This window comes from Lepidochelys kempii, chromosome 7, assembly GCF_965140265.1.
Source record: "Lepidochelys kempii isolate rLepKem1 chromosome 7, rLepKem1.hap2, whole genome shotgun sequence".
In the NCBI taxonomy this organism is placed as follows: Eukaryota; Metazoa; Chordata; order Testudines; family Cheloniidae; genus Lepidochelys; species Lepidochelys kempii.
Genome location: NC_133262.1, coordinates 105,845,783 through 105,872,390, shown reverse-complemented (window position 1 = coordinate 105,872,390; position 26,608 = coordinate 105,845,783). Strand labels below are relative to the sequence as shown.

Below are 26,608 nucleotides of genomic sequence, written 5' to 3'. Positions count from 1 at the left end.
AAGCTTATCTAACTGGGGTTAAAAACCAGCACTTTCAGTGATTCAAACAAGTACTGGAGGCACCTGTTTATTTTTAGCTCTGAAGTAGAAACATGTGATTAAATCCTTATTAAGAATAAGCCCCTTTAATTTATAACAAACCTTGTTAGCTCCAGTCACTGACATGTACCCATACTCCTTGTTTCTGAATGACTTTGGTCCGTATTTTTAGAGTTACTAATGTAATAATATGATAGATGTACCTTTCTAATTTATATGCTAATATACTTTGATTTGCAGTAATGCTGCTAGTTCATGCGTCCGTTCCTTATATCTTTATATTTAGACATCTAGCTGTACCATCCTCTATCTCTTTCCTCACTGAACCCAGTTATACCTTTTGGCCATCAACAGACAGCTGCAGCAGCACAGGAGCTAGCAAACAGAGCTGTAAACAGGGGAGTTTGAGTGGGAGTTCTGTTGGAGGAGAAGGTATTTGTGTTTGTTTGGCTTTGTATTGGTAGTATTTGTATGTGTAGAGGCTTGTAGGGGCTTTGTGCTGGGAGAGAAGCTGAGCCCTGATTAGGGGGCGGGGCTTCACTGACTAGGGGTCCTATAAAGGTAGCAGCCAGTCAGGCAGCAGCACAGACAGCTGCAGCAGCACAGGAGCTAGCAAACAGAGCTGTAAACAGGGGAGTTTGAGTGGGAGTTCTGTTGGAGGAGAAGGTATTTGTGTTTGTTTGGCTTTGTATTGGTAGTATTTGTATGTGTAGAGGCTTGTAGGGGCTTTGTGCTGGGAGAGAAGCTGAGCCCTGATTAGGGGGCGGGGCTTCACTGACTAGGGGTCCTATAAAGGTAGCAGCCAGTCAGGCAGCAGCACAGACAGCTGCAGCAGCACAGGAGCTAGCAAACAGAGCTGTAAACAGGGGAGTTTGAGTGGGAGTTCTGTTGGAGGAGAAGGTATTTGTGTTTGTTTGGCTTTGTATTGGTAGTATTTGTATGTGTAGAGGCTTGTAGGGGCTTTGTGCTGGGAGAGAAGCTGAGCCCTGATTAGGGGGCGGGGCTTCACTGACTAGGGGTCCTATAAAGGTAGCAGCCAGTCAGGCAGCAGCACAGACAGCTGCAGCAGCACAGGAGCTAGCAAACAGAGCTGTAAACAGGGGAGTTTGAGTGGGAGTTCTGTTGGAGGAGAAGGTATTTGTGTTTGTTTAGCTTTGTATTGGTAGTATTTGTATGTGTAGAGGCTTGCAGGGGCTTTGTGCTGGGAGAGAAGCTGAGCCCTGATTAGGGGGCGGGGCTTCACTGACTAGGGGTCCTATAAAGGTAGCAGCCAGTCAGGCAGCAGCACAGACAGCTGCAGCAGCACAGGAGCTAGCAAACAGAGCTGTAAACAGGGGAGTTTGAGTGGGAGTTCTGTTGGAGGAGAAGGTATTTGTGTTTGTTTGGCTTTGTATTGGTAGTATTTGTATGTGTAGAGGCTTGCAGGGGCTTTGTGCTGGGAGAGAAGCTGAGCCCTGATTAGGGGGCGGGGCTTCACTGACTAGGGGTCCTATAAAGGTAGCAGCCAGTCAGGCAGCAGCACAGACAGCTGCAGCAGCACAGGAGCTAGCAAACAGAGCTGTAAACAGGGGAGTTTGAGTGGGAGTTCTGTTGGAGGAGAAGGTATTTGTGTTTGTTTGGCTTTGTATTGGTAGTATTTGTATGTGTAGAGGCTTGTAGGGGCTTTGTGCTGGGAGAGAAGCTGAGCCCTGATTAGGGGGCGGGGCTTCACTGACTAGGGGTCCTATAAAGGTAGCAGCCAGTCAGGCAGCAGCACAGACAGCTGCAGCAGCACAGGAGCTAGCAAACAGAGCTGTAAACAGGGGAGTTTGAGTGGGAGTTCTGTTGGAGGAGAAGGTATTTGTGTTTGTTTGGCTTTGTATTGGTAGTATTTGTATGTGTAGAGGCTTGTAGGGGCTTTGTGCTGGGAGAGAAGCTGAGCCCTGATTAGGGGGCGGGGCTTCACTGACTAGGGGTCCTATAAAGGTAGCAGCCAGTCAGGCAGCAGCACAGACAGCTGCAGCAGCACAGGAGCTAGCAAACAGAGCTGTAAACAGGGGAGTTTGAGTGGGAGTTCTGTTGGAGGAGAAGGTATTTGTGTTTGTTTGGCTTTGTATTGGTAGTATTTGTATGTGTAGAGGCTTGTAGGGGCTTTGTGCTGGGAGAGAAGCTGAGCCCTGATTAGGGGGCGGGGCTTCACTGACTAGGGGTCCTATAAAGGTAGCAGCCAGTCAGGCAGCAGCACAGACAGCTGCAGCAGCACAGGAGCTAGCAAACAGAGCTGTAAACAGGGGAGTTTGAGTGGGAGTTCTGTTGGAGGAGAAGGTATTTGTGTTTGTTTGGCTTTGTATTGGTAGTATTTGTATGTGTAGAGGCTTGTAGGGGCTTTGTGCTGGGAGAGAAGCTGAGCCCTGATTAGGGGGCGGGGCTTCACTGACTAGGGGTCCTATAAAGGTAGCAGCCAGTCAGGCAGCAGCACAGACAGCTGCAGCAGCACAGGAGCTAGCAAACAGAGCTGTAAACAGGGGAGTTTGAGTGGGAGTTCTGTTGGAGGAGAAGGTATTTGTGTTTGTTTGGCTTTGTATTGGTAGTATTTGTATGTGTAGAGGCTTGTAGGGGCTTTGTGCTGGGAGAGAAGCTGAGCCCTGATTAGGGGGCGGGGCTTCACTGACTAGGGGTCCTATAAAGGTAGCAGCCAGTCAGGCAGCAGCACAGACAGCTGCAGCAGCACAGGAGCTAGCAAACAGAGCTGTAAACAGGGGAGTTTGAGTGGGAGTTCTGTTGGAGGAGAAGGTATTTGTGTTTGTTTGGCTTTGTATTGGTAGTATTTGTATGTGTAGAGGCTTGTAGGGGCTTTGTGCTGGGAGAGAAGCTGAGCCCTGATTAGGGGGCGGGGCTTCACTGACTAGGGGTCCTATAAAGGTAGCAGCCAGTCAGGCAGCAGCACAGACAGCTGCAGCAGCACAGGAGCTAGCAAACAGAGCTGTAAACAGGGGAGTTTGAGTGGGAGTTCTGTTGGAGGAGAAGGTATTTGTGTTTGTTTGGCTTTGTATTGGTAGTATTTGTATGTGTAGAGGCTTGTAGGGGCTTTGTGCTGGGAGAGAAGCTGAGCCCTGATTAGGGGGCGGGGCTTCACTGACTAGGGGTCCTATAAAGGTAGCAGCCAGTCAGGCAGCAGCACAGACAGCTGCAGCAGCACAGGAGCTAGCAAACAGAGCTGTAAACAGGGGAGTTTGAGTGGGAGTTCTGTTGGAGGAGAAGGTATTTGTGTTTGTTTGGCTTTGTATTGGTAGTATTTGTATGTGTAGAGGCTTGTAGGGGCTTTGTGCTGGGAGAGAAGCTGAGCCCTGATTAGGGGGCGGGGCTTCACTGACTAGGGGTCCTATAAAGGTAGCAGCCAGTCAGGCAGCAGCACAGACAGCTGCAGCAGCACAGGAGCTAGCAAACAGAGCTGTAAACAGGGGAGTTTGAGTGGGAGTTCTGTTGGAGGAGAAGGTATTTGTGTTTGTTTAGCTTTGTATTGGTAGTATTTGTATGTGTAGAGGCTTGCAGGGGCTTTGTGCTGGGAGAGAAGCTGAGCCCTGATTAGGGGGCGGGGCTTCACTGACTAGGGGTCCTATAAAGGTAGCAGCCAGTCAGGCAGCAGCACAGACAGCTGCAGCAGCACAGGAGCTAGCAAACAGAGCTGTAAACAGGGGAGTTTGAGTGGGAGTTCTGTTGGAGGAGAAGGTATTTGTGTTTGTTTGGCTTTGTATTGGTAGTATTTGTATGTGTAGAGGCTTGCAGGGGCTTTGTGCTGGGAGAGAAGCTGAGCCCTGATTAGGGGGCGGGGCTTCACTGACTAGGGGTCCTATAAAGGTAGCAGCCAGTCAGGCAGCAGCACAGACAGCTGCAGCAGCACAGGAGCTAGCAAACAGAGCTGTAAACAGGGGAGTTTGAGTGGGAGTTCTGTTGGAGGAGAAGGTATTTGTGTTTGTTTGGCTTTGTATTGGTAGTATTTGTATGTGTAGAGGCTTGTAGGGGCTTTGTGCTGGGAGAGAAGCTGAGCCCTGATTAGGGGGCGGGGCTTCACTGACTAGGGGTCCTATAAAGGTAGCAGCCAGTCAGGCAGCAGCACAGACAGCTGCAGCAGCACAGGAGCTAGCAAACAGAGCTGTAAACAGGGGAGTTTGAGTGGGAGTTCTGTTGGAGGAGAAGGTATTTGTGTTTGTTTAGCTTTGTATTGGTAGTATTTGTATGTGTAGAGGCTTGCAGGGGCTTTGTGCTGGGAGAGAAGCTGAGCCCTGATTAGGGGGCGGGGCTTCACTGACTAGGGGTCCTATAAAGGTAGCAGCCAGTCAGGCAGCAGCACAGACAGCTGCAGCAGCACAGGAGCTAGCAAACAGAGCTGTAAACAGGGGAGTTTGAGTGGGAGTTCTGTTGGAGGAGAAGGTATTTGTGTTTGTTTGGCTTTGTATTGGTAGTATTTGTATGTGTAGAGGCTTGTAGGGGCTTTGTGCTGGGAGAGAAGCTGAGCCCTGATTAGGGGGCGGGGCTTCACTGACTAGGGGTCCTATAAAGGTAGCAGCCAGTCAGGCAGCAGCACAGACAGCTGCAGCAGCACAGGAGCTAGCAAACAGAGCTGTAAACAGGGGAGTTTGAGTGGGAGTTCTGTTGGAGGAGAAGGTATTTGTGTTTGTTTAGCTTTGTATTGGTAGTATTTGTATGTGTAGAGGCTTGCAGGGGCTTTGTGCTGGGAGAGAAGCTGAGCCCTGATTAGGGGGCGGGGCTTCACTGACTAGGGGTCCTATAAAGGTAGCAGCCAGTCAGGCAGCAGCACAGACAGCTGCAGCAGCACAGGAGCTAGCAAACAGAGCTGTAAACAGGGGAGTTTGAGTGGGAGTTTGAAAGGGGAGTTTGTCTTGTGGTGCTTGTGTGGGGTTTGGTTTTGCTGTGGGTGGTGGTGTTTTGGTGTGGTTTGTGTTTCCCAGATTAACAGGATTTAGGTGGGAAGGCTATGACAGATTCAGAGGTGGCAGTGGGAGTGACCCATGTAGCAGATGACACAATGAAGATGACTGGATGTGGAAGCTGTGGTATGTACATGATCCTGGAGGGGGCACCTGGTAAGAGTTTTGTCTGCATGAAATGCCGTCTGATAGAGCTGATGGAGGAAAAGATCAGAGGTTTGGAGATGCAGGTGGAAAGTCTGGTAGAGTTTAGGAAGGGGTTTGAGCAGATTATGGAGCAAAGACATGAGGTATCTGAAGGGAAAAGCTCAGACTTGCAGATGGAAGCAGGACTAGGGAATTCTGAGGGGAGACTGGGTGAGGAAAGTGGTCAGTGGAAGCATGTGACTAAAAGAACTAGGCAGAGGAAAAGACGGGCTAGTGAAGGAGAAATAGAGCTTCAGAATAGGTTTGCAGAGTTGGAAAATGAAGAAGGGGCTCAGCAGGTAGTCACTGAAGGTGACAGGGCAAGGAAGAAGAGAAGAGCGGTTAGTCCTATAGGAAAAGGGGAAGAGTTAATGGAGATTACACCAAATATGAGCCCCAGGAGGATACAGGATGGGTTAAAAAGGATTACAAGGGAGAATGGGAATGGAAAAAACTTGCAGCCAGAGGGAACAGGGAATAGACTGGAGAATAGCACCGTCACTAGGAAAAGGCAGGTCTATGTGATTGGGGACTCTTTATTGAGAAGAATAGATAGGCCTGTAACCAGAGCTGATCCAGAAAATAGGAGGGTGTGCTGTCTTCCAGGTGCTAAGATACGGGATGTAGACCTGAGGTTAAAAAGGATTCTAAAGGGAGCGGGAAAGAATCCCCTAATTATCCTTCATGTGGGAACAAATGATACGGCTAGATTCTCACTGGAAAGTATTAAGGGAGACTATGTTAGGCTGGGGAGGACGCTTAAGGAAATTGAGGCTCAGGTGATCTTTAGTGGGATTCTGCCTGTTCCTAGAGAAGGGCAACAAAGGTGTGACAAGATTATGACTATCAATAGATGGCTTAGGCAGTGGTGCTATAAGGAGGGCTTTGGGATGTATGGCCATTGGGAGGCATTCATGGATAGAGGACAGTTCTCTCGGGATGGACTTCATCTGAGTAGGGAAGGAAATAGACTTCTAGGATGGAGGCTGGCACAACTGATTAAGAGAGCTTTAAACTAGGAATTTGGGGGAGATGGTTGGGAGATGTCCAGGTAATCTCCACGCCAGAATTTAGCATAGAGTGGAAAGAAAATGAAGTAAGAGTGGATACAGCTGTAGGTAGGAGGAAGGGCAGTGTAGATACAAGTCTAATAGGTTATACTGGTAGTAAAATAACCGTGCCTAATAGGGTACAGAATGTGAGTGAGGCCAAACAGCAAAAATTAAGCTGTTTGTACACTAATGCAAGGAGCCTAGGTAACAAAATGGAGGAACTAGAGTTACTGGTGCAGGAAGTGAAACCAGATATTATAGGTATAACAGAGACCTGGTGGAATAGTAGTCATGACTGGGCTACAGGTATTGAAGGGTATGTGCTGTTTAGGAAAGATCGAAATAAAGGTAAAGGTGGTGGAGTAGCACTGTATATCAATGATGAGATAGAATGTAAAGAAATAAGAAGCGATGAAATGGATATGACTGAGTCTGTCTGGGCAATAATTAAATTGGGGAAGAAAGCTATTAGAGCCTCCCCTGGGATAGTGCTTGGGGTGTGCTATAGACGGCCGGGATCTAATTTGGATATGGATAGAGCCCTTTTTAATGTTTTTAATAAAGTAAATACTAATGGAAACTGTGTGATCATGGGAGACTTTAACTTCCCAGATATAGACTGGAGGATGAGTGCTAGTAATAATAATAGGGCTCAGATTTTCCTAGATGCGATAGCTGATGGATTCCTTCAACAAGTAGTTGCTGAACCGACTAGAGGGGATGCCATTTTAGATTTGGTCTTGGTGAGTAATGAGGATCTCATAGAGGAAATGGTTGTAGGGGATAATCTTGGCTCAAGTGATCATGAGCTAATTCAGTTCAAACTGAATGGAAGGATTAACAAAAATAAATCTGCAACTAGGGTTTTTGATTTCAAAAGGGCTGACTTTCAAAAATTAAGGAAATTAGTTAGGGAAGTGGATTGGACTGAAGAATTTATGGGTTTAAAGGTAGAGGAGGCCTGGGATTATTTTAAATTAAAGCTGCAGAAGCTATCGGAAGCCTGCATCCCAAGAAAGGGGAAAAAATTCATAGGCAGGAGTTGTAGACCAAGCTGGATGAGCAAGCATCTTAGAGAGGTAATTAAGAAAAAGCAGAAAGCATATAGGGAGTGGAAGAAGGGAGGGATCAGTAAGGAAAGCTACCTTATTGAGGTCAGAATATGTAGGGATAAAGCGAGACAGGCTAAAAGTCAAGTAGAGTTGGACCTTGCAAAGGGAATTAAAACCAATAGTAAAAGGTTCTATAGTCATATAAATAGGAAGAAAACAAAGAAAGAAGAAGTGGGACCGCTAAAAACTGAGGATGGAGTGGAGGTCAAGGATAATCTAGGCATGGCCCAATATCTAAACAAATACTTTGCCTCAGTCTTTAATAAGACTAAAGAGGATCTTAGGGATAATGGTAGCATGATAAATGGGAATGAGGATATGGAGGTAGACATCACCATATCTGAGGTAGAAGCGAAACTCAAACAGCTTAATGGGGCTAAATCGGGGGGCCCAGATAATCTTCATCCAAGAATATTAAAAGAATTGGCACAAGAAATTGCAAGCCCATTAGCAAGAATTTTTAATGAATCTGTAAATTCAGGGGTTGTACCATATGATTGGAGAATTGCTAACATAGTTCCTATTTTTAAGAAAGGGAAAAAAAGTGATCCAAGTAATTATAGGCCTGTTAGTTTGACATCTGTAGTATGCAAGGTCTTGGAAAAAATTTTGAAGGAGAAGGTAGTTAAGGACATTGAAGTCAATGGTAAATGGGACAAAATACAACATGGTTTTACAAAAGGTAGATCGTGCCAAACCAACCTGATTTCCTTCTTTGAGAGAGTAACAGATTTTTTAGATAAAGGAAATGCAGTGGATCTAATTTATTTAGATTTTAGTAAGGCGTTTGATACTGTGCCACATGGGGAATTATTAGTTAAATTGGATAAGATGGGCATCAATAGGAAAATTGAAAGGTGGATAGGGAATTGGTTAAAGGGGAGACTACAACGGGTCCTACTGAAAGGTGAACTGTCAAGTTGGAGGGAGGTTACCAGTGGAGTTCCTCAAGGATCAGTTTTGGGACCAATCTTATTTAATCTTTTTATTACTGACCTGGGCACAAAAAGTGGGAGTGTGCTAATAAAGTTTGCAGATGATACAAAGCTGGGAGGTATTGCTAATTTAGAGAAGGACAGGGATACCCTACAGGAGGATCTGGATGACCTTGTAAACTGGAGTAATAGGAATAGGATGAAATTTAATAGTGAGAAGTGTAAGGTCATGCATTTAGGGATTAATAACAAGAATTTTAGTTATAAGCTAGGGATGCATCAACTAGAAGTAACGGAGGAGGAAAAGGACCTTGGAGTATTGGTTGATCATAGGTTGACTATGAGCTGCCAATGTGATATGGCTGTGAAAAAAGCTAATGTCGTCTTGGGATGCATCAGGAGAGGTATTTCCAGTAGGGATAAGGAGGTTTTAGTACCGTTATATAAGGCACTGGTGAGACCTCACCTGGAATACTGTGTGCAGTTCTGGTCTCCCATGTTTAAGAAGGATGAATTCAAACTGGAACAGGTACAGAGAAGGGCTACTAGGATGATCCGAGGAATGGAAAACTTGTCTTATGAAAGGAGACTCAGGGAGCTTGGCTTGTTTAGCCTAACTAAAAGAAGGTTGAGGGGAGATATGATTGCTCTCTATAAATATATCAGAGGGATAAATACCAGAGAGGGAGAGGAATTATTTAAACTCAGTACCAATGTGGACACAAGAACAAATGGATATAAACTGGCCACTAGGAAATTTAGATTAGAAATTAGACGAAGGTTTCTAACCATCAGAGGAGTGAAGTTTTGGAATAGCCTTCCGAGGGAAGTAGTGGGGGCAAAAGATCTATCTTGCTTTAAGATTAAACTCGATAAGTTTATGGAGGAGATGGTATGATGGGATAACATGGTTTTGGTAATTAAATATTCATGGTAAATAGGCCCAATGGCCTGTGATGGGTTTTTAGATGGGGTAAGATCCAAGTTACCCGGGAAAGAATTTTCTGTAGTATCTGGCTGATGAATCTTGCCCATATGCTCAGGGTTTAGCTGATCGCCATATTTGGGGTCGGGAAGGAATTTTCCTCCAGGGCAGATTGGAAGGCCCTGGAGGTTTTTCGCCTTCCTCTGTAGCATGGGGCATGGGTCACTTGCTGGAGGATTCTCTGCTCCTTGAGGTCTTCAAACTACAATTTGAGGACTTCAATAGCACAGATATAGGTGTGAGGTCTTTTTTTGGAGTGGTGGGTGAAGTTCTGTGGCCTGCATTGTGCAGGAGGTCAGACTAGATGATCATAATGGTCCCTTCTGACCTAAATATCTATGAATCTATGAATCTATGAATCCCGTGGCAATGAGTTCCACAGTTTAATTTGCCATTGTGTGGAAAAAGTACTTCCCCTTGTTTATATTAAACCTGGTGCCCATTAAAATAAAATTAGTGAGAAAACATTCTCACACATCCCTTTATTTTCTGTATGTATCTTTTAAATAGGAAAATAAAAATATTTTTATTTCAATTTTTTTGGCACCTATTGCAGACTCTAGGCCCTTCATATTATTACATAATATTCAACATTTACTCATGTGAGTAAATTCTGTGTCCATAATCAGGCCCCAAATTAATGAATTATCCCACAATATCAGCAAAAACTAGCCCTAACAAATGAATTCTCAAATTTTAAACAAAAAAGGTAAGAATTCGCTTATGTCATCATGAAACATTTGACAAACAAACAATGCCACATTTTTCAGACCTGCTTGTCTGATCTTTGCACACAAAATCCTGTTTGTACAAATGAGTAGTTGGGTACAGAATTCCCATGAGGGGTTCCCACTTGCTAGTTTGTGCATATAAGTACGTGATTTTTATAACCAATTTTGGGTGGCCAGTTTTGAAAAAAATAGCCTTCTAGTCTCAGTTAAAAGCCTTAGTTGATGTGAAGTGGAGATATGACAATGGCTAGAAAAAATGGCTTCTGGGGCTCACAGGTCAGGTTATAGGAATTCACATGTCACTCTGATTCCTTGCAGAATATGGCAGGTCATGATACATGCACACAGTGAAGAAGCAAGACTGACTATTAATAAGACTGCTCACAATCACTAAGAAGCAGTCATTTTCATGCTTTTGGAGGTTATCCAGTGCAGTGGCTATTAAAACAGCACTTTATCAAAAGGAGGTCATCATGCTAACAGAAAAGGAGGACTTGTGGCACCTTAGAGACTAACCAATTTATTTGAGCAAAAGCTTTCGTGAGCTATAGCTCACTTCATCGGATGCATTAAGTGAGCTGTAGCTCACGAAAGCTTATGCTCAAATAAATTGGTTAGTCTCTAAGGTGCCACAAGTACTCCTTTTCTTTTTGCGAATACAGACTAACATGGCTGTTACTCTGAAATCTATCATGTTAACAGACTCCCATTTTACCAAACAATAAGGTGAAGAGCTGTGTGCCCAGAGCTGCTTTACAACAATTAACACAGAAATCAACATGTAGCACCAAAACTCTCTGATAAAGCCTTGAAAATAAAGATCTCAGCAGTACAATATATTTAATCAGAAACTATTCAGGTCAAATTCTGATGTCAATGGGTGTTGTGTGCAAATATCTGAGGGCAGAAATTGGCCCTTTAGTACTTCGATGTATACTAAAACAATAAGAATTCAGGCTAAATGGAGATAATACACTAGAGAAAGTCTTAACCAAATTTCTGGAAAATGAATGGATTTGTTCTGATATGATCATCTAAGACCCAGAAAATGTCTGTTTTGTCTCACTGTTTAATGATAAAATGTTTGAGACTATCTGTTCTATACTGTGTTTTTCCTATAACTGTTCTCAAATTACAGCACTGAAAAACAAGTATGTTGGAACTACATCACTGTCTAAGCTTCTTTAGTGTGTTTGCAGTAAAAGCTTTCACTACAACAAATGTTTAGACACAGAGGCATGCACTGACTTGACTTTAATACAAAGGGGTTTCATTAGAGTGCCTAAGAGATTAATGTCTTAATTCTCAAACTAAACAAACATTTGCTCCTGTTTACTGGATGTGAAGTTAAAAGGTTTATTATCTACATGACATCCTTTCTAATAATTATAACATTCTAAAATATTAACAAAATATTACAAGAAATACAGCTTTACAGCTTTGAAGCATTAAGGCATTTGGAATTATATAGATGATGCTGTGGAATTTAATTTACAGATGGCACTAAAATATTAATGCTACTTCACTGAAAATGTCACTTTGGGGCTCTAATGTGTCATGAAAATTGAAACTGGATGCATAGAATGTCCCTCATCAATAGGAAACAAAATCTTCCTTCAAAGATGATGACAAATACAATATGCCTTGAATATCCATCATGGAATTATCTGTGCATTGTCCAACATTCAGCATTGGGCTCTGTGTACATTTCTATGCCTGGGATTTTATTACATATGTTAAATCTGTAATAAAACCACAGGCATAGAAATATATATATGTATAGTTAAAAATAATGTGCTATGTATTATGCAAATTGTAAGTTTCAAGGACACTTAAATATAATTTAATAAACTACTAAAAATTCTGTTGATAAAAGTGAGGGATTTCTAATAGGACTCAATCATTGAAGGAAAAAAACCAGAGAATCTTGGATTGCTTCCTCCAGCTGTCTACTTGATGTGCATTTAGGGAAGATTGATTATAATTTATGGAATTGATTGACACAGGGTCAACCACAAAGTTCACATCTTGGTTATTGAAGGCATCCGCTGAATTTAATGAAGTTCCATCAAACTCTATCAGAATATGAAATGTCTTACCCAGTAAAGTGTTCTGTAGTTACCAGAGTTTGAATGATTCATTCTTCTCCTATATGATCTCTTGACTTCTGTCCACATTTTAGTGCACTTCCTTTGTCTGAGAAAGAAGTATACAGCCTGTTACCAAACAATTTTAGAATGGCTATATGAAGAAAAGATTAGAGAACCTGAACAGAATTTGTTAATGGGAATCTTCAACATGAAGGGGTCCTGGTTATGTGTGATGGAAAAAAAAACCCATTTGAAACCTGACAGTTATGCAATAGCCAATATGCAATTATTTGAAAGGGAAACTAATCTACAGTACAGCACTTTTTGGTTTAAACTCAATAGCCAAACATTGTCTTCACTTGCTGTCCATGGACAATGATTCCATTTAATTTAATTTAATTTAAGTCTTAGTTCATATACATCTAAACATTCATGGTATTGGCAACAGGTGACAGTAACAGCTCACAGAGTGCAAGTAATTACACTGTGCAATGCGCAGACATTGAAGGCATGTTTGTCAACTGAATTTAAAATGAAAAGTCCCCCTGTGGTTTATGAAAGGTTTATCATCATGATATTGACTGGGAAACTATGAGAGCAAAAGTGGTTTTCACAGCAAATAAAAAATATGAAAACTGGCATGTTGGAGAGTACAGCTATCACAAATGTAAAGTTTGATTTTGGGAACATTTCACTTGAATTCAAGATGACCAGCTATGGTTACCTGAATTTCTATCATGGGAGCCACCTTTCTGCTGTGTCACTCCTTCATTCCCTTTCTTTCACTGTTCCTGCCACATCTAAGATCACACTAAGAAACTTTACCATTTATATAAACAAACACCCCCCCATACAAAATACTATTTAAATGCTAGTGTAAAAGACATAGAACTATCTTCATTTATATCTACATTACAGTAATGTCTACAGGCCCCAACTGAGATCGTGGCTCCATTATACAGCCTCAAAATGACTTTGACAAATTGGAGAATTGATCTGAAATCAACAGATGAAATTCAATAAAGACAAATGCAAAGTACTGTACTTAGGAAAGAAAAGTCAAATACACAACTCCAAAATGGGAGATATCTGGCTAGATGCTAGCACTTCCAAAAAGGATCTAGGGGGTATAGTGGAAAGTAAATTGAATATGAGTCAACAATGTGATGCAGTTGCAAAAAAAGCTACTATTCTCGGATGTATTAGCAGGAATGTCACATGTAAGACATAGGAGGTAATTGCCCTGCTCTACTTGGCACTGCAAGGCCTCAGGTGAAGAACTAGGTTCAATTCTGAGCACCACTCTTTTGTAAAGGTGTGGATAAATTGGAGAGAGTTCAGAGGAGAGCAACAAACATGAAAAAAGGTTTAGAAAACCTGACCTATGAGTAAAGGTTAAAAAACCTGGGCAAGTTTAGCACTGTGGAAAGAAGACTGAGAGGGGACCAGATAACAGTTTTCAAATACATTAAGGGCTGTTATAAAGAGGCCAATGGTCAGTTGTTCTCCATGTCCACTGGAGGTAGGAGAAGTAGTAATGGGCTTAATCTACAGCAAGGAAGGTTTAGGTTAGATATTAGAAAAATCTTTCTATAAGGGTCATTAAGCTCTGTTAGGTTTGCAGTTAGGCTTCCTAGGGACATTGTGGAATCCCTGTCATTGGAGGTTTTTAAGAACAGGTTGAACGGTTGTCAGGGATAGTCTAGGTATGCTCGGTCCTGCCTAAGCACAGGGATGACCTCTCAATGTCCCTTCAAGCCCCACATTTCTATGATTCTGAGCTAGGTGCTGTACAAACAAATAGGGCTTGTCGACACTTACAGCATTGCAATGGTGCCTCTGTCTTGCTTAGTGAAGACGCCTACCTGGAGCTTCTCCCAATGGCATGGGTACTCCTCCTCCCTGAGAGGAGGTAGCTATGCCAATGGGAGAAGCTCTCCCATCAGCACAGCACTGTCTACAGCAGGGATTAGGTCACTATAATTACATTGCTCTGGGGTGTGGATTTTGTAGTGTAGACCAGGGCATAGTAAGAGACAGCTCCTGAGCCAAAGAGTTTACAGTGTAAGTAGACAGGACAAACAAAGGGTGGGAAGGGAAAGAGAAACACAGAGAGGTGACGTGACTTGCCCAAGGCTCGTTGCGGAGCAAGTTAAGGAACAGAGGTCTCCTCAGTCCCAGTGCAGTGCTGTAAACTTTGGCCCATGCCACTTCTCAATTCTCCTTCAAAAAGCATGATTCAGAGAGGAATTAAGCAAAAGACTAATAAATCAAGGGAGAAGACATACACATTTGTAAGATGATTGAGTCAGACAAAGCTACTTTTAATATTGCTTCATAAACTGCGCCTCAGTCACGCTCTCTGAAACGGTACTGACATTTTTTCCCCTGCAGGAACACTAGCAATAAACCCATTTGCTGTACATGTTCAGGGGCACCTGCTGCTAAAAACTTTCAGCAAAGATTTAATTTCCCAGTGCAAATCAGGGCATTTTATTCTCACATAGCAGGACATGCATCTTTTGAAACACTGTTCTGGAAAAATCAATTGTTTTTCAACAATTTTGGACACATATTGAGCAGAACTGCCCTTCAGTGCTTCTCAAAGACATTGCAAGAGAAAAGCTTGCACTATAGTCAATATTGTCTTTGTCACATTGCCTGAAATATCACAAAATGAAGTATCTGTATTTGAATCAGCACAAACTGAAGTAACTTAGCTGAGAAATTCTTTTTTCCTGCTGCTTTGAAAAATTCGCATTGCTATATTGCAAATGTATATTTTTTTCCATTAAATGACTATTTAGTAATTCAGAACATCTCTCTAATATTAGCCTCCAGATGATCTCTCAGTGATGAATTTTCCTACATTGCCCCCTTTTCTTAGAGACAGATCAAATGTTGAATGAAGACAATTGGAATCTTTCCATTAGTTTTAATAGAAATTGGATGGGTCAACGATTATTTTAGAGCCAGATAGATAACACTCATGATACTTGCTACCATCTAGGGTCATTAGCCAGGCTGCTCAAGAGTTGGTCCAGAAGAACAGGAAGAGATATATGGTTCCTCTGTGACAACAGGAAGATTTCCAAAATGTCTAATATACAAAAGTTATCAAGAACATTACAGGAACTACCATCCTTCAAGATTTAGGATACATCTACACTGCAAAAACAAACCCTGCAGCAGCAAGTTTCAGAGCCTGGGTCAACTGACTCAGGTTCATGAGGCTTGCACTACAGAACTAAATATAGCAGGGTAAACGTTCCCACTTGGGCTGGAGCCTAGGTCCTGACACCCATCGAGCGGGGAGGGTCTCAGAGTCTGGGCTTCAGCCTGAGCAGGAATCTATACACTGATATTTTTAGACCCATAGTTCAAGCCCCAGTTAGTTTAGCTGGGCTCAGATTCACTGCAGTAGTTCTTTGTGTTTGGGGGTAGGGGGGAGGTTGTTTTTGTTTTGCAGTGTATTCTACACATGCAATCCATTAGCCTGAGCAATGGCACTCCTCTCGTTGTTGGACTTGAGCACACTAAAAAAGGTTTTAGGACAATATTTAGAAAATTATTTTATACAATTTGGAAAATGGTTCTTGTAATAGTTGAGATTAATTTGTTGTGCACAAGTGATTGTGTGATAATAGCATGATATTTAATAGGAAATTTTCAGTGAAGACTGTATTCATTTAATTAATTAATTCGTGACTAAGCAAAACCAATAATAAACATGAACCTGATGATACACCACTATTCAAAATAATTTCTGAAAAAAAGTCAAGTGTAAATTCATGCTTTCCTTTACTAGACCAAGACCTTATAGGGATAAGCATCCCAGTAGAGATCAAAGAAAGCATTACACCTTCTCAGGATGGGCATACAGATAGGATATGGCCTAGCAAGTCAAAGAATAATTGTTGAATATCTGGTATGTATCGTAAGACTTGTGTGAGGTCCCTAAATCCTCAGTCTGAGACCCACGCTGAATGGGACCTGCTCTAAATCAACCTTCTTTGTTTTCTTTTTGCTTTGTTACCAGATGGGAGAGCTCATACAAGTAAAGTCATGTTCATATCAATATTTCCAAAAATCAAGCTTGAACAGTAAACATAGCCTTGCTCCAAGTGGATGCAACTGCATTGAAGCCAGTGGAATGCATTTACTTACAGCTGGCTGTATGTGGCCCAATATAGTGAACATATCTGCTCAGGTCAGATCCAGAGATGATTCCTCAGGATTTCAGACTACACTAAATGCAGGCTTATCTGAGAAAGGACTGAGTAAAACATGAGAATTTGGCCTCTACATTTAGTTTAAAGATCTTGGGGAGGTGGGCTCATACTTTTTTCCGTTCTTGATGCTATCATTCAGTAACTTCAAGATCCCAAGAAGGCAGCTATATATGGTTTGTGTGTAGAATGTGGTTTTCACAAAAAAGAACCACCACATAAAAACCAGTACAACTGGTACTTGGTCTGTGTGGGTTTGTTTTGTTGTGCACAGAACTGGTCATCCAGTTATAGTCCTCTGATAACCTGCACACGAAGGTAGGCATGTAACTTCCATTTATAATAAAGGCACCTGTATGTAGAACCAATGGACTATGTTGAAATTGTAGTCCCTTGCTCTGTTAAGAACTGAACAATACAAAGAAAATTCCGCTCCCTGATCCAATTTGTGTACCACTAGCAGTTTGCTCTGTTTCCATCTGTACTGTTATGTCTCTCTCTCAGTAACACTTTTCCCTGTTTCTTGGCAGACTGGTAGAATTATCATCTGTAGTCCCCATCAGTTCTCACTGGGGAGTCATTTCCAAGTGCTTGGCTTACAGCAAAGCTGTTTCAGACCCTTTTGTGTACTCTTTATTACGACACCAGTACAAGAAGACATGGAAGGACATAATAAACAAGATTCTTAAAAGAAGCTCCATAAATTCCTCAGCCCTCACAAGCGAATCGCACAATCAGAATATATTGCAAATGATTGAATGAGGAAGCTGGCACAGAATCTCCACGAAAGATGGAAGAATACAAGGGGGTTGTGGGGGAGTAACATGTAGCTATCATTAACTAGCAATGGTCATGAACGTTATTCACTGAAGCTCACAGTCTAGCTTGCACCTCATCAGCAGCCCATGTAACAACTTTCAGAGTGAAGCTGGCTGCTTCACATGTCCTTCTTTTGACATGAAGTGTTGTAATTGATACCTGAACCTGTCGTCTCTCCAAACACAAATATCCCATCGACTTCAATGCAGGGTGATGCATCCATAATGGGTCAAACCCTATCCTTATCTGAGGGAGCCATAGAAGTGGCAGGAGCAAAACGCTGCAGGGTCCATTTTAAAATGACTCTAAAAAGCTGCAGTGTGCATCCCTGGCTTGCACATGTTGCTGGCTCTATATGATGCTCCACCCGATCCCCCTTGCTAGAACTAGAGAATGATGCTAACCTGGCTGCTTGAGTAGGTCCCTATTGAAAATCTTGTTAAAGCTTAATAGAAAATTATCTGTCTGTTTACCTATATACTTATATGGCCCCTTTGCTGTAGTATCTGAGGTCCTTTTTCTATATGCTTTTTTGAACTATCCTGTAGAACTGAATAGAGAATGATGTCTTCTATAGAGAGCTAGAGGATGGCTCAGTTAAAGCCATCTTCCCTCATTAAATCCTGTAGGTTCTCAGAGTAATTTCTATAGAACCTTCTTGGTTTCCTTCCCAAGAAATTCTAGAGGACTTTTCCAAAGGGTATACAGGGATAAGAGGTCAGGGTACTTATGTCCCTTTCCCCCAACTCCCTTTCCTACATGTCTGAACTGTATAGGGATAGGGAAGGATTTTACCCAATGACTGCAGGACTGGACTCATTTCCCAGAAAGTTTTTAGAGTGTCTAATTATTTTCTTCACTGAAACTTTATTAATCATGAAAAGCTTTAAATTGTTATGGTTTTGATGGTTAGTTGTATTTGGGGAGAAGTAGGAGGTGGTTTGAAGTAGAGATAGGCCCAAAGCTGAAATGGATTTGGCCAAAAATCATTCTCCTAAATTTGTGGTCCAAACTCTGGATCAAGATTTGAACTTCCCAAATTTCTGGGTATTAGATTTAGCCTCTTATAGAGCTGGATTCAATCTGCAGACTTCAGTCTGAACCCAGATTTGAAGCTAATCCCATTTCTCTTTTAGAGGTATGGTTTCTTCTCAGTCTTTTATTAAAGAACAGCTCTGTCATTAAAAATCACTGCATTTTCAATTCAGTCAGCTGTTAATGCAGATATACAAACTGGCAAAACATTCAGACAAAATTAAGACAATCCTGTGTACAATATTTCTATGGGGACTTCATTCTGTATGTTACATTTGGTTCAGTACTTAGCATAAGAATCTTAGAATTCAGGGCAACACAATTCTGTTTTCTAAGTATTATTCAGTTGACTTTATCCTTTAATTATAACAGTCAGTAGATGACTTCATAATTAAATGACACATACATATCTGACCCTGAAACCATCATCCAGCCATTCATTCAGAATTATATTCATTGATCACTTTGAATCTTATCAGCTTATCAGCAATTGTCCTTTTGGTTCAATGAAAATCAAGGTGGCATAAGATTATTTCTGTACATTCCAAATGTTTTGCCAGTTAACTGATGTGTAAAAAACAAAAACGAGAACAATAATCAATCAATCCTCATTTTTGTTGCTGTAATTTTAAAGTTAATTGGTAGCACATGATGTCCTCATTATGATACAAGATTAATTTTAAGTCAAGCACATTTGGTTTCAAAAACCTAACGTGGTATATATGTTTGTTAAATATATCAACAAGATTTTTATAAACTCATCCTTTGTGCCAGTAACCAAAGTGTTTTGATACTGAGATAATGCTTCTTGGTGGATTGTAGTCAATTTTTCTGATAAAGAGACAAAATTCTGCCTCAGATCTGCACACTTATCGCCAGAAAGTGATTTACATTCCAGGAACTTAATACAAAGGCATAATTACATCACAACAAAAATTAATTGTCAAGGAATAGATTTGGATAGTCTGCTCCACAAAACCAGCTGACTGTTTTGGTGATGGTATGACTGCAGATTTGTGCCCAGAGTACACCTGGAATTGAATGAATATAGTGAGATACCTTCATTCATATGATTGACGTCTCTCTACAATTGGCATCTTCCAATAAGGGTTAAAGTCCTTGATGAGATTGAAATTGTTTTGCTCTGTTCATATTCTGCAGATAAATATGAAACTGAGGGCCATATTGAGCTGATGAAGCCCTCTGCACTGGAGGGCTCAAATTCATTCTTGGAGTAAGGTAGGCAATGGTACTGCTCTCCCTTATATTTCTGCTATGTGAGGGGAACTTTATTCCTATCTGTGGGCTCCATTAGCAGAGGCTCATAGGCTAAATAAAGGTATTGTCCCAGGTGGTATGGCCATGCACATTTACCAAGCAGCTTTGTCCACTTTTTGGAAACACTGGTCCCTTACAGCTGTCCCACCCAGACAAGGGAGGTTGTAGCTGCTCTCTTCAACCTCCTGCACCTTGGGAGAATGTCTATTGTTGAGGCTTTAGCAAAAGCCTGATCCAAAGCCCATTGAAGTCAATGGGAATCTTTTCACTAATTCCAATTGGCCTTGGATCAGGCCCCAGGTATCCATGTGGGTATTTGCCTGCATAGAACCATGGTGAATTTAGCCATTGCTCTATAAAGATCTCTCTTCTATAGTGAAGTGTACATAAACAAACATTCACATACTTTAAAAATGAAATATTAAACAAGAGAGATTGATAGCTACACTGTAAATAAATATTCTCATGTTAACTATTAATAGTAGTCAAATCAATTGTATAACTACATAAAAAGTTAGGGAATTTAAATAAATTTCCTCTGATCCAATACCCCAAGTTTAGCCCCTTCCCCCCAAATTAAATTGTCTACCTCATCTTAATAATTTGATTTATCGGGCTTAACATGATTTTCTCAGGTGCAATAAGTAGAAACATCCTGTTCAATATTTGTTTCTTAAGGACATATTTTAATGGCCTGATTGTATTTCTGACAAGAGTTGGGGAGAATGACTAACGGCTGATAGTGAGTTTAAAAATTGTAAAGGGCATAATATAGATAATTGTATGTCCCATAGTGATCACATTTGTTTAAGCAAATTGCAACTCGCTGTCTTAAGGCCTGTTCCTGTTGTCAGTCTGTGCATGGGACTGCTATTGAAGTCAATAGGAGGTTTGCATGCAGAACCACCATAGGACTGGTTAAATATTCAATACTGTCCCCATAGAGATTAACTTTTTAAAAAGAGCAATCATTCAAAAAGAGTGAGATGACTTCCAAGCCAACTTTTACTAGAACTATTAAGGTGGCTAGTAAAAGATGGAGAAGAATATAGACAGGTTTATTTCATTACAACTGTCACACTCAAGTCCTTGGTTGATTCATGTGTCATCATGAGCAATAAATCTCTCCCCCTCTATGTTGTGTAGCAATTTATCTTTCTTTCATGGTGCCTTTCTTCTACAATTAACCTTATAAGAGAAGCAAATTTAATTTCCTCATACTTGCATTTTTAAACTTGATACAGATATCTGACACATTACCATATTTCTAGCATAGGAGACAAGCTAGAGCTGTAAATGCTGGTGCTCAATAAACTGATTCAATATACAAAATAAAAGTAATATCTGAACCTTTTGCTGATATTTTATAGGATGCTAGAAATATGATTCAGTGGCTCATTAAGTGCTAGATATTAAGCTGAATTCTTATAGGCAATGGGCAAAGTTTTCTAAAATATGTGCCTAAGTGATGAATGTACATGCAAGTTACTATGTGTCTATTATCACATACACTATATGAAACTTTCACTCCTGTGAGTTAGAATAATGATGGCAAATGGAATGCACAATGCTTTGTCTCTCACCATGAAGAGGAATTGCAGTCTTCCTGTCGGAAGCGCAACTGTGTATGTATGTTTTATGTACAGTTATTATTTTAAATTATTTGAATATTTTTTTTAAAAGTGTGCATAAAATGTGCTCAGTAAACCTTGTATTGCATCTACAAAAGTTGCATAACTGCCTGTACAATATGCAGTTTGCTTTTTAAATTCACAATTCCATATTCTATATCCATTTTCCCCATGCATGTCCAATTACCGATCTTCCCATGTGCAACTCTGTGTTTTGCAGACAGAACTTGGGTGGCTATTTATGAAAATTTAGCCCAATATGCTTTTAAAAGCATGAGCTTCTTTTATGTTCATTGTCCTTTGACAGACACTTATAGCATTTAAATGGGTGTATTTGGGTTAATAATGCGAAAAAAAATAAGAGATTGATACTGACCATTCCAGTGAATAAAAAGGCCAGATCTTCAGCTGGCATAACATCATCATATTTTTATTCATTTCCATAGTGCTATGCTGATTTATATCAGGTAAGGATCTGGCCCTATTTATGATTGGTTAGATATTATTTAACCCAACCATAAAATTTCTTGTGGACAGATTTTTAAAGGTGTTTAGGTGCTGAAAGATTCAGATAGACACGTAGTGGGATTTCCAGAAGTGTCTAGGCACCTAACTTCCATTCATAAGTATCTAGGTTCTTCTGAAAATCCCACTAGGTATCTATCTGCATCTTTAAGGTCTAAATACTTTAAAAAAATCTGGCCCTAGGTATGTAGGGTCTGTTTCTGGGCACACTGAGTAAAATGAGAAAGGTTCCTCTAATTTCAGTGGTCCCGGATGAGACCTGTTATGAGAGGCTGCAGTTCCCAACTTTTTTGGAACTAGATATTCAAAAAAGTTCTCTGAAAGTGATCCTTCCTGGCAGTGCTCCCACTATCTGCAGTAGGACAGTGTCACCTTGTCTCCCTATTGAAACCTGGAAGACGTCATTCACAACCCACTCCTCAACCCTCAAAAGATTGTCTAACAGTAAATGTAGGAGGTTCTGACCTGAATATCCATCTAATGCAGATTACATGGAGAGGACACAGGCTCTGTAAACAGTATTGATTCAAGTCCATAGAATATTTATATAAAGGGAGTTTGGGAGGACCCAAGTGGTCCATGTTTTCAGGTGAGTTCAAATTTCCACTAAAACTATTCTCACAGGCCAAACCAAGCCCTCTTTTGAGGATCAGAAACATTTTGGTCTTGTGAGAATCTGTTCTCCGGAGATTTTCAGACTAATTCTGTAAACCCAAGTGGCTTGGACAGTCTGATTAAACAGCCAAACGTTTATCTAAAACTTAACCTCCAAACTCTTGTTGTTCACCTCCCACTAATTTTCTACTTAAGTTTTAAACATGACAAGCATCCAAGGTTTTGAATATCCAGTCCTATACAATTTCAACTTGCATAGTGCGTGTATTGAACACAACATCTTGGAGGTTGTTTGCTGCCCACTCAGCACTGGAATCCTCAGCCAACATTAAATTCAGATAATCTAACAAAACTTTTTTTAAAAAAGCCAGAGACTCCATCTAAGTCACCCTAACATCGCTATTACTGAGCATGTAATACAATACAAAAGCTCAAGTAAGGCCCTGATTTTTCAAATACTTATGCATGTATTTTAATAGGGACTAGCCATGTGCTTAAGTGTTTGTAGAATCAGGGCCTACATCTTTAGCAATCTCTCCAATACTCAGACCCATAGGAGTGAGCTAAGGATAAAGTGTTAGCCTTAATTCTTTTTTAAAATTACTTTTTATGGTTTATGTCAGGCCACTGATGATATTTTTAGTCCTTGTGTGTGAACTTTTTATTAAAATCTACTGCTAAAAAAAGAAAGATGTCCCTCAAGGAGATGTATAAGAGTTCACATGATAGGAAGAGCTGTTAAGGTCTGTACAAAATGTCTACTACTGGCCTCCAAAGTCATTGCTGTGTATCATGTAAATATGTATTTAGGGTTTACTTTTTCTAAATGAGGCATATTGATTTAACAGACTGCTAATGGTTGTTATGGTTTATCGTATATATCTATATTTATAATGAAGATGATTGGCTGGATAGACTAATTGCACTGTCAAGAATGTGTGTATTGAAAAGCGAATACATGGTTAGTAATATATCATGTGTACTACACCATGCATGTGCAGTAATTCTGTGTAGTAAAAATATGAAACTTTGTTTAAGAAGTGTTATCGCACATGGTTTCAATGTACCCAAAAGGTACAAGTCCACATAATTGACTAATGCTCTACAAAAGCTGTATTTGAAAAAAATTCTAACGTGGTAATTATTGTTAAATGCTGGAAAACTATCTTCCAGTTATTTGTATACCTAGAGCTTAAAAAATATCCAGTATTTTTAAAAATAATATGAATACTAGAAAACCACCAACCACTTCTTTGGTTTCAGCCCAGTCAGAATTCCTAGAGAAAAACTAAAATAGTGCTTTACAATGAAAATGCAAACACAACCCTAATAATAAGAATATTAACATAGAGCCTGATTCTGTTTACACTACAGATAGTCCCATTTACTTTAATTACTTTGCTCTTATGGATCCTGATCCAAAGCCCATTGAAGTCAATTAAAAGACTCCTGTTGCTTTCAATGGTCTTTGTATCAGGTTTTTATAGAGCTTTCTTATCTTCAGATCTCAAAGCCTTTTACAAAGTATTATTATCCTTGCTTTGCAGATGTGATAACTGAGGCCCAGAGATGTTAAACTGTGAAAGGATCCAGAGCAATGGATGGTCACTTGTTACAAAACAAAATTAAGTGACTTGCCTAAGGTTACACAGCAGATCAGTGGCAGTGTCAAAAACAGAACCCAGGTATGCTAACTCCCAACCCCAAGCTCATCCCAGTAAACCTTCTAACCAGAAAGTATGAAAATGGAGCTGCTATACTAAAGAGAATCAAGGGGGCTTCCCCAGAGGAGATATTTGAAAATTCAGTATCACAAATTGCCTTGGAAAAGAGAAATATATAACTAAAAGGTGCCTTGATTTACCTTTATTTAGATACAGGGCATTTTTCTAAATATCAGATTTTTTTCCATTATGTTTTTATTTTCTTAAGATCATTTTAGAAAACAAAATCTCATAGACTTGGCAGTCACTAGTGAATCACTTCTGAATTCTTACAGGAATGTAACATATTGCCAATGTTTCCAGATGCAGTTCAGTAAAAAAAACTTTTCCTCAGGATTAGACTTTTTGCCAAACAATCATCAACAATGATTATGGGACCAATCAGACAAACCCTTACGTAAGTCCCAGTGGGACTACTTGGATGCATAAGATTCAGCCACTTGACTAAAGGTTTGAAGGACTGGGCCTTTATGTTTCCATAAATATAAAAGATGATTATTTCCATGTCTACTGGTACCTAGCAAGTTTGATGTAAGTTAGTTCTGAAATACAGTTAACAGCTACTGTACCTGTAGAATATGTTGACTTCTTCAGCATTAAAATGTGCCATATCATTTAAATTTATATTTGGACTTCTTTAAACTCCTTTTTTTTCTCAATAATACTGTGTGTTTATAGGGACTATTTATGCAGAAAAATAGCTAAATAAATAAAATATTTCTAAATTTCATTGAGGAAATTTACATCACTATAAATGTCGAGTGACAAACCAGAACAAGACTGCTGTGTACATAAGAACACCAATTTCCCTGGTAGGCTAAATGATATACTCCTTTTTTTCATTTTGTCCTATTTATGTTTCAGATGTACTGAATCATTTGTGTAGACAGATTGACAGACATCCTAACTCTGTTACAATAGTACCTTGAATTAAGAAAAAAAAAAAGATTAAAGACCAATGTAATTAACTTACTTACATATTTTTGAACAAGAGGCCCGTACTGTCTGTTCTGTTTACAATGGCTTGTGCTTTGTGAATACATATCAAATGTTGTAATATATTTTTTATTATCTAGAGTTAATTGTTAATACAGAAAAATATATATGGATATTGTTACTCTGTTATACAATGTGCTTCTATTATTAAATGAACTTGTGCGAGCAATTTTTGATATAAAAGTTTACATTTAAAAAATCTGCCTCTTGCTTATTGGAAAGATGGAGATTGTTTATTTTCATGTGATTGCAATGATATACAATGATCTCATTTTATTAACAGGTAGCTGGTGCTAAGTACACGGTGATAAGGATATACTTTTTCATCCATTATGAGCACCACAGGTGTACTAATTAGGAATCAAATCCTCAATCCTGCAGTGACTTCAGTTGGTTCCCACCATGTTACAATTGAGGAGATAAGCCGTACCTGTACCTCAGTCTATCTTTGGCCACTTGCAAGTGACAGGCCTATACCTGAAATTGTCTCAGAGTGAAGTCCAGCAATAAACCCCACTCTTGACTGGATCACCAGGTTATAACATTTCCCATTTCCCCATCTGCATTACCTCCTGCAGCTCCAACTGGGTTTGGACCTATGATTCAGAATCCTCTCTGGGAACTAGGGCAGGCTGAAGAATTCAGTAAGAGAACAGCTTGTTCAAATCAGACTATAATTTATTTATGTACACGTAGGAACATCACAAGCAGAGACAAAAGGGTTAAAAATAACAAAAATCTAAAATGCATATGTCAAGGTTCCTCCCCCACTCTGAACTCTAGGGTACAGATGTGGGGACCTGCATGAAAAACCTCCTAAGCTTATCTTTACCAGCTTAGGTCAAAACTTCCCCAAGGTACAAAATATTACACCCGTTGTCCTTGGACTGGCCGCTACCACCACCAAACTAATACTGGTTACTGGGGAAGAGCTGTTTGGACGCGTCCTTCCCCCCAAAATACTTCCCAAAACCTTGCACCCCACTTCCTGGACAAGGTTTGGTAAAAAGCCTCACCAATTTGCCTAGGTGACTACAGACCCTGACCCTTGGATCTTAAGAACAATGAACAATCCTCCCAACACTTGCACCCCCCCCCCCTTTCCTGGGAAATGTTGGAATAAAAAGCCTCACCAATTTGCATAGGTGACCACAGCCCCAAACCCTTGGATCTGAGAACAATGAAAAAGCATTCAGTTTTTTACAAGAAGACTTTTAATAAAAAATAGAAGTAAATAGAAATAAAGAAATCCCCCCTGTAAAATCAGGATGGTAGATATCTTACAGGGTAATTAGATTCAAAAACATAGAGAACCCCTCTAGGCAAAACCTTAAGTTACAAAAAAGATACATAGACAGAAATAGTTATTCTATTCAGCACAATTCTTTTCTCAGCCATTTAAAGAAATCATAATCTAACACATACCTAGCTAGATTACTTACTAAAAGTTCTAAGGCTCCATTCCTGGTCTATCCCTGGCAGAAACCAGCATACAGACAGACACAGACCCTTTGTTTCTCTCCCTCCTCCCAGCTTTTGAAAGTATCTTGTCTCCTCATTGGTCATTTTGGTCAGGTGCCAGCGAGGTTACCTTTAGCTTCTTAACCCTTTACAGGTGAGAGGAGCTTTCCCCTGGCCAGGAGGGATTTCAAAGGGGTTTACCCTTCCCTTTATATTTATGACAGCATATCATCTTAT

At 40.4% G+C, this 26,608-nt stretch overlaps 1 protein-coding gene across 1 annotated transcript in view; it reads left to right on the top strand.

The window, feature by feature from the left end:
* GPR26 (G protein-coupled receptor 26) overlaps positions 1-17,049 on the top strand; it is a 29,933-nt gene extending 12,884 nt beyond the window's left edge. The window contains exon 3 of the mRNA XM_073354961.1: positions 16,818-17,049. Within this exon, the coding sequence (XP_073211062.1) occupies positions 16,818-17,049 (232 nt within the window). The remainder of the gene's footprint in view (positions 1-16,817) is intronic.
* Positions 17,050-26,608: the final 9,559 nt, after the last annotated feature.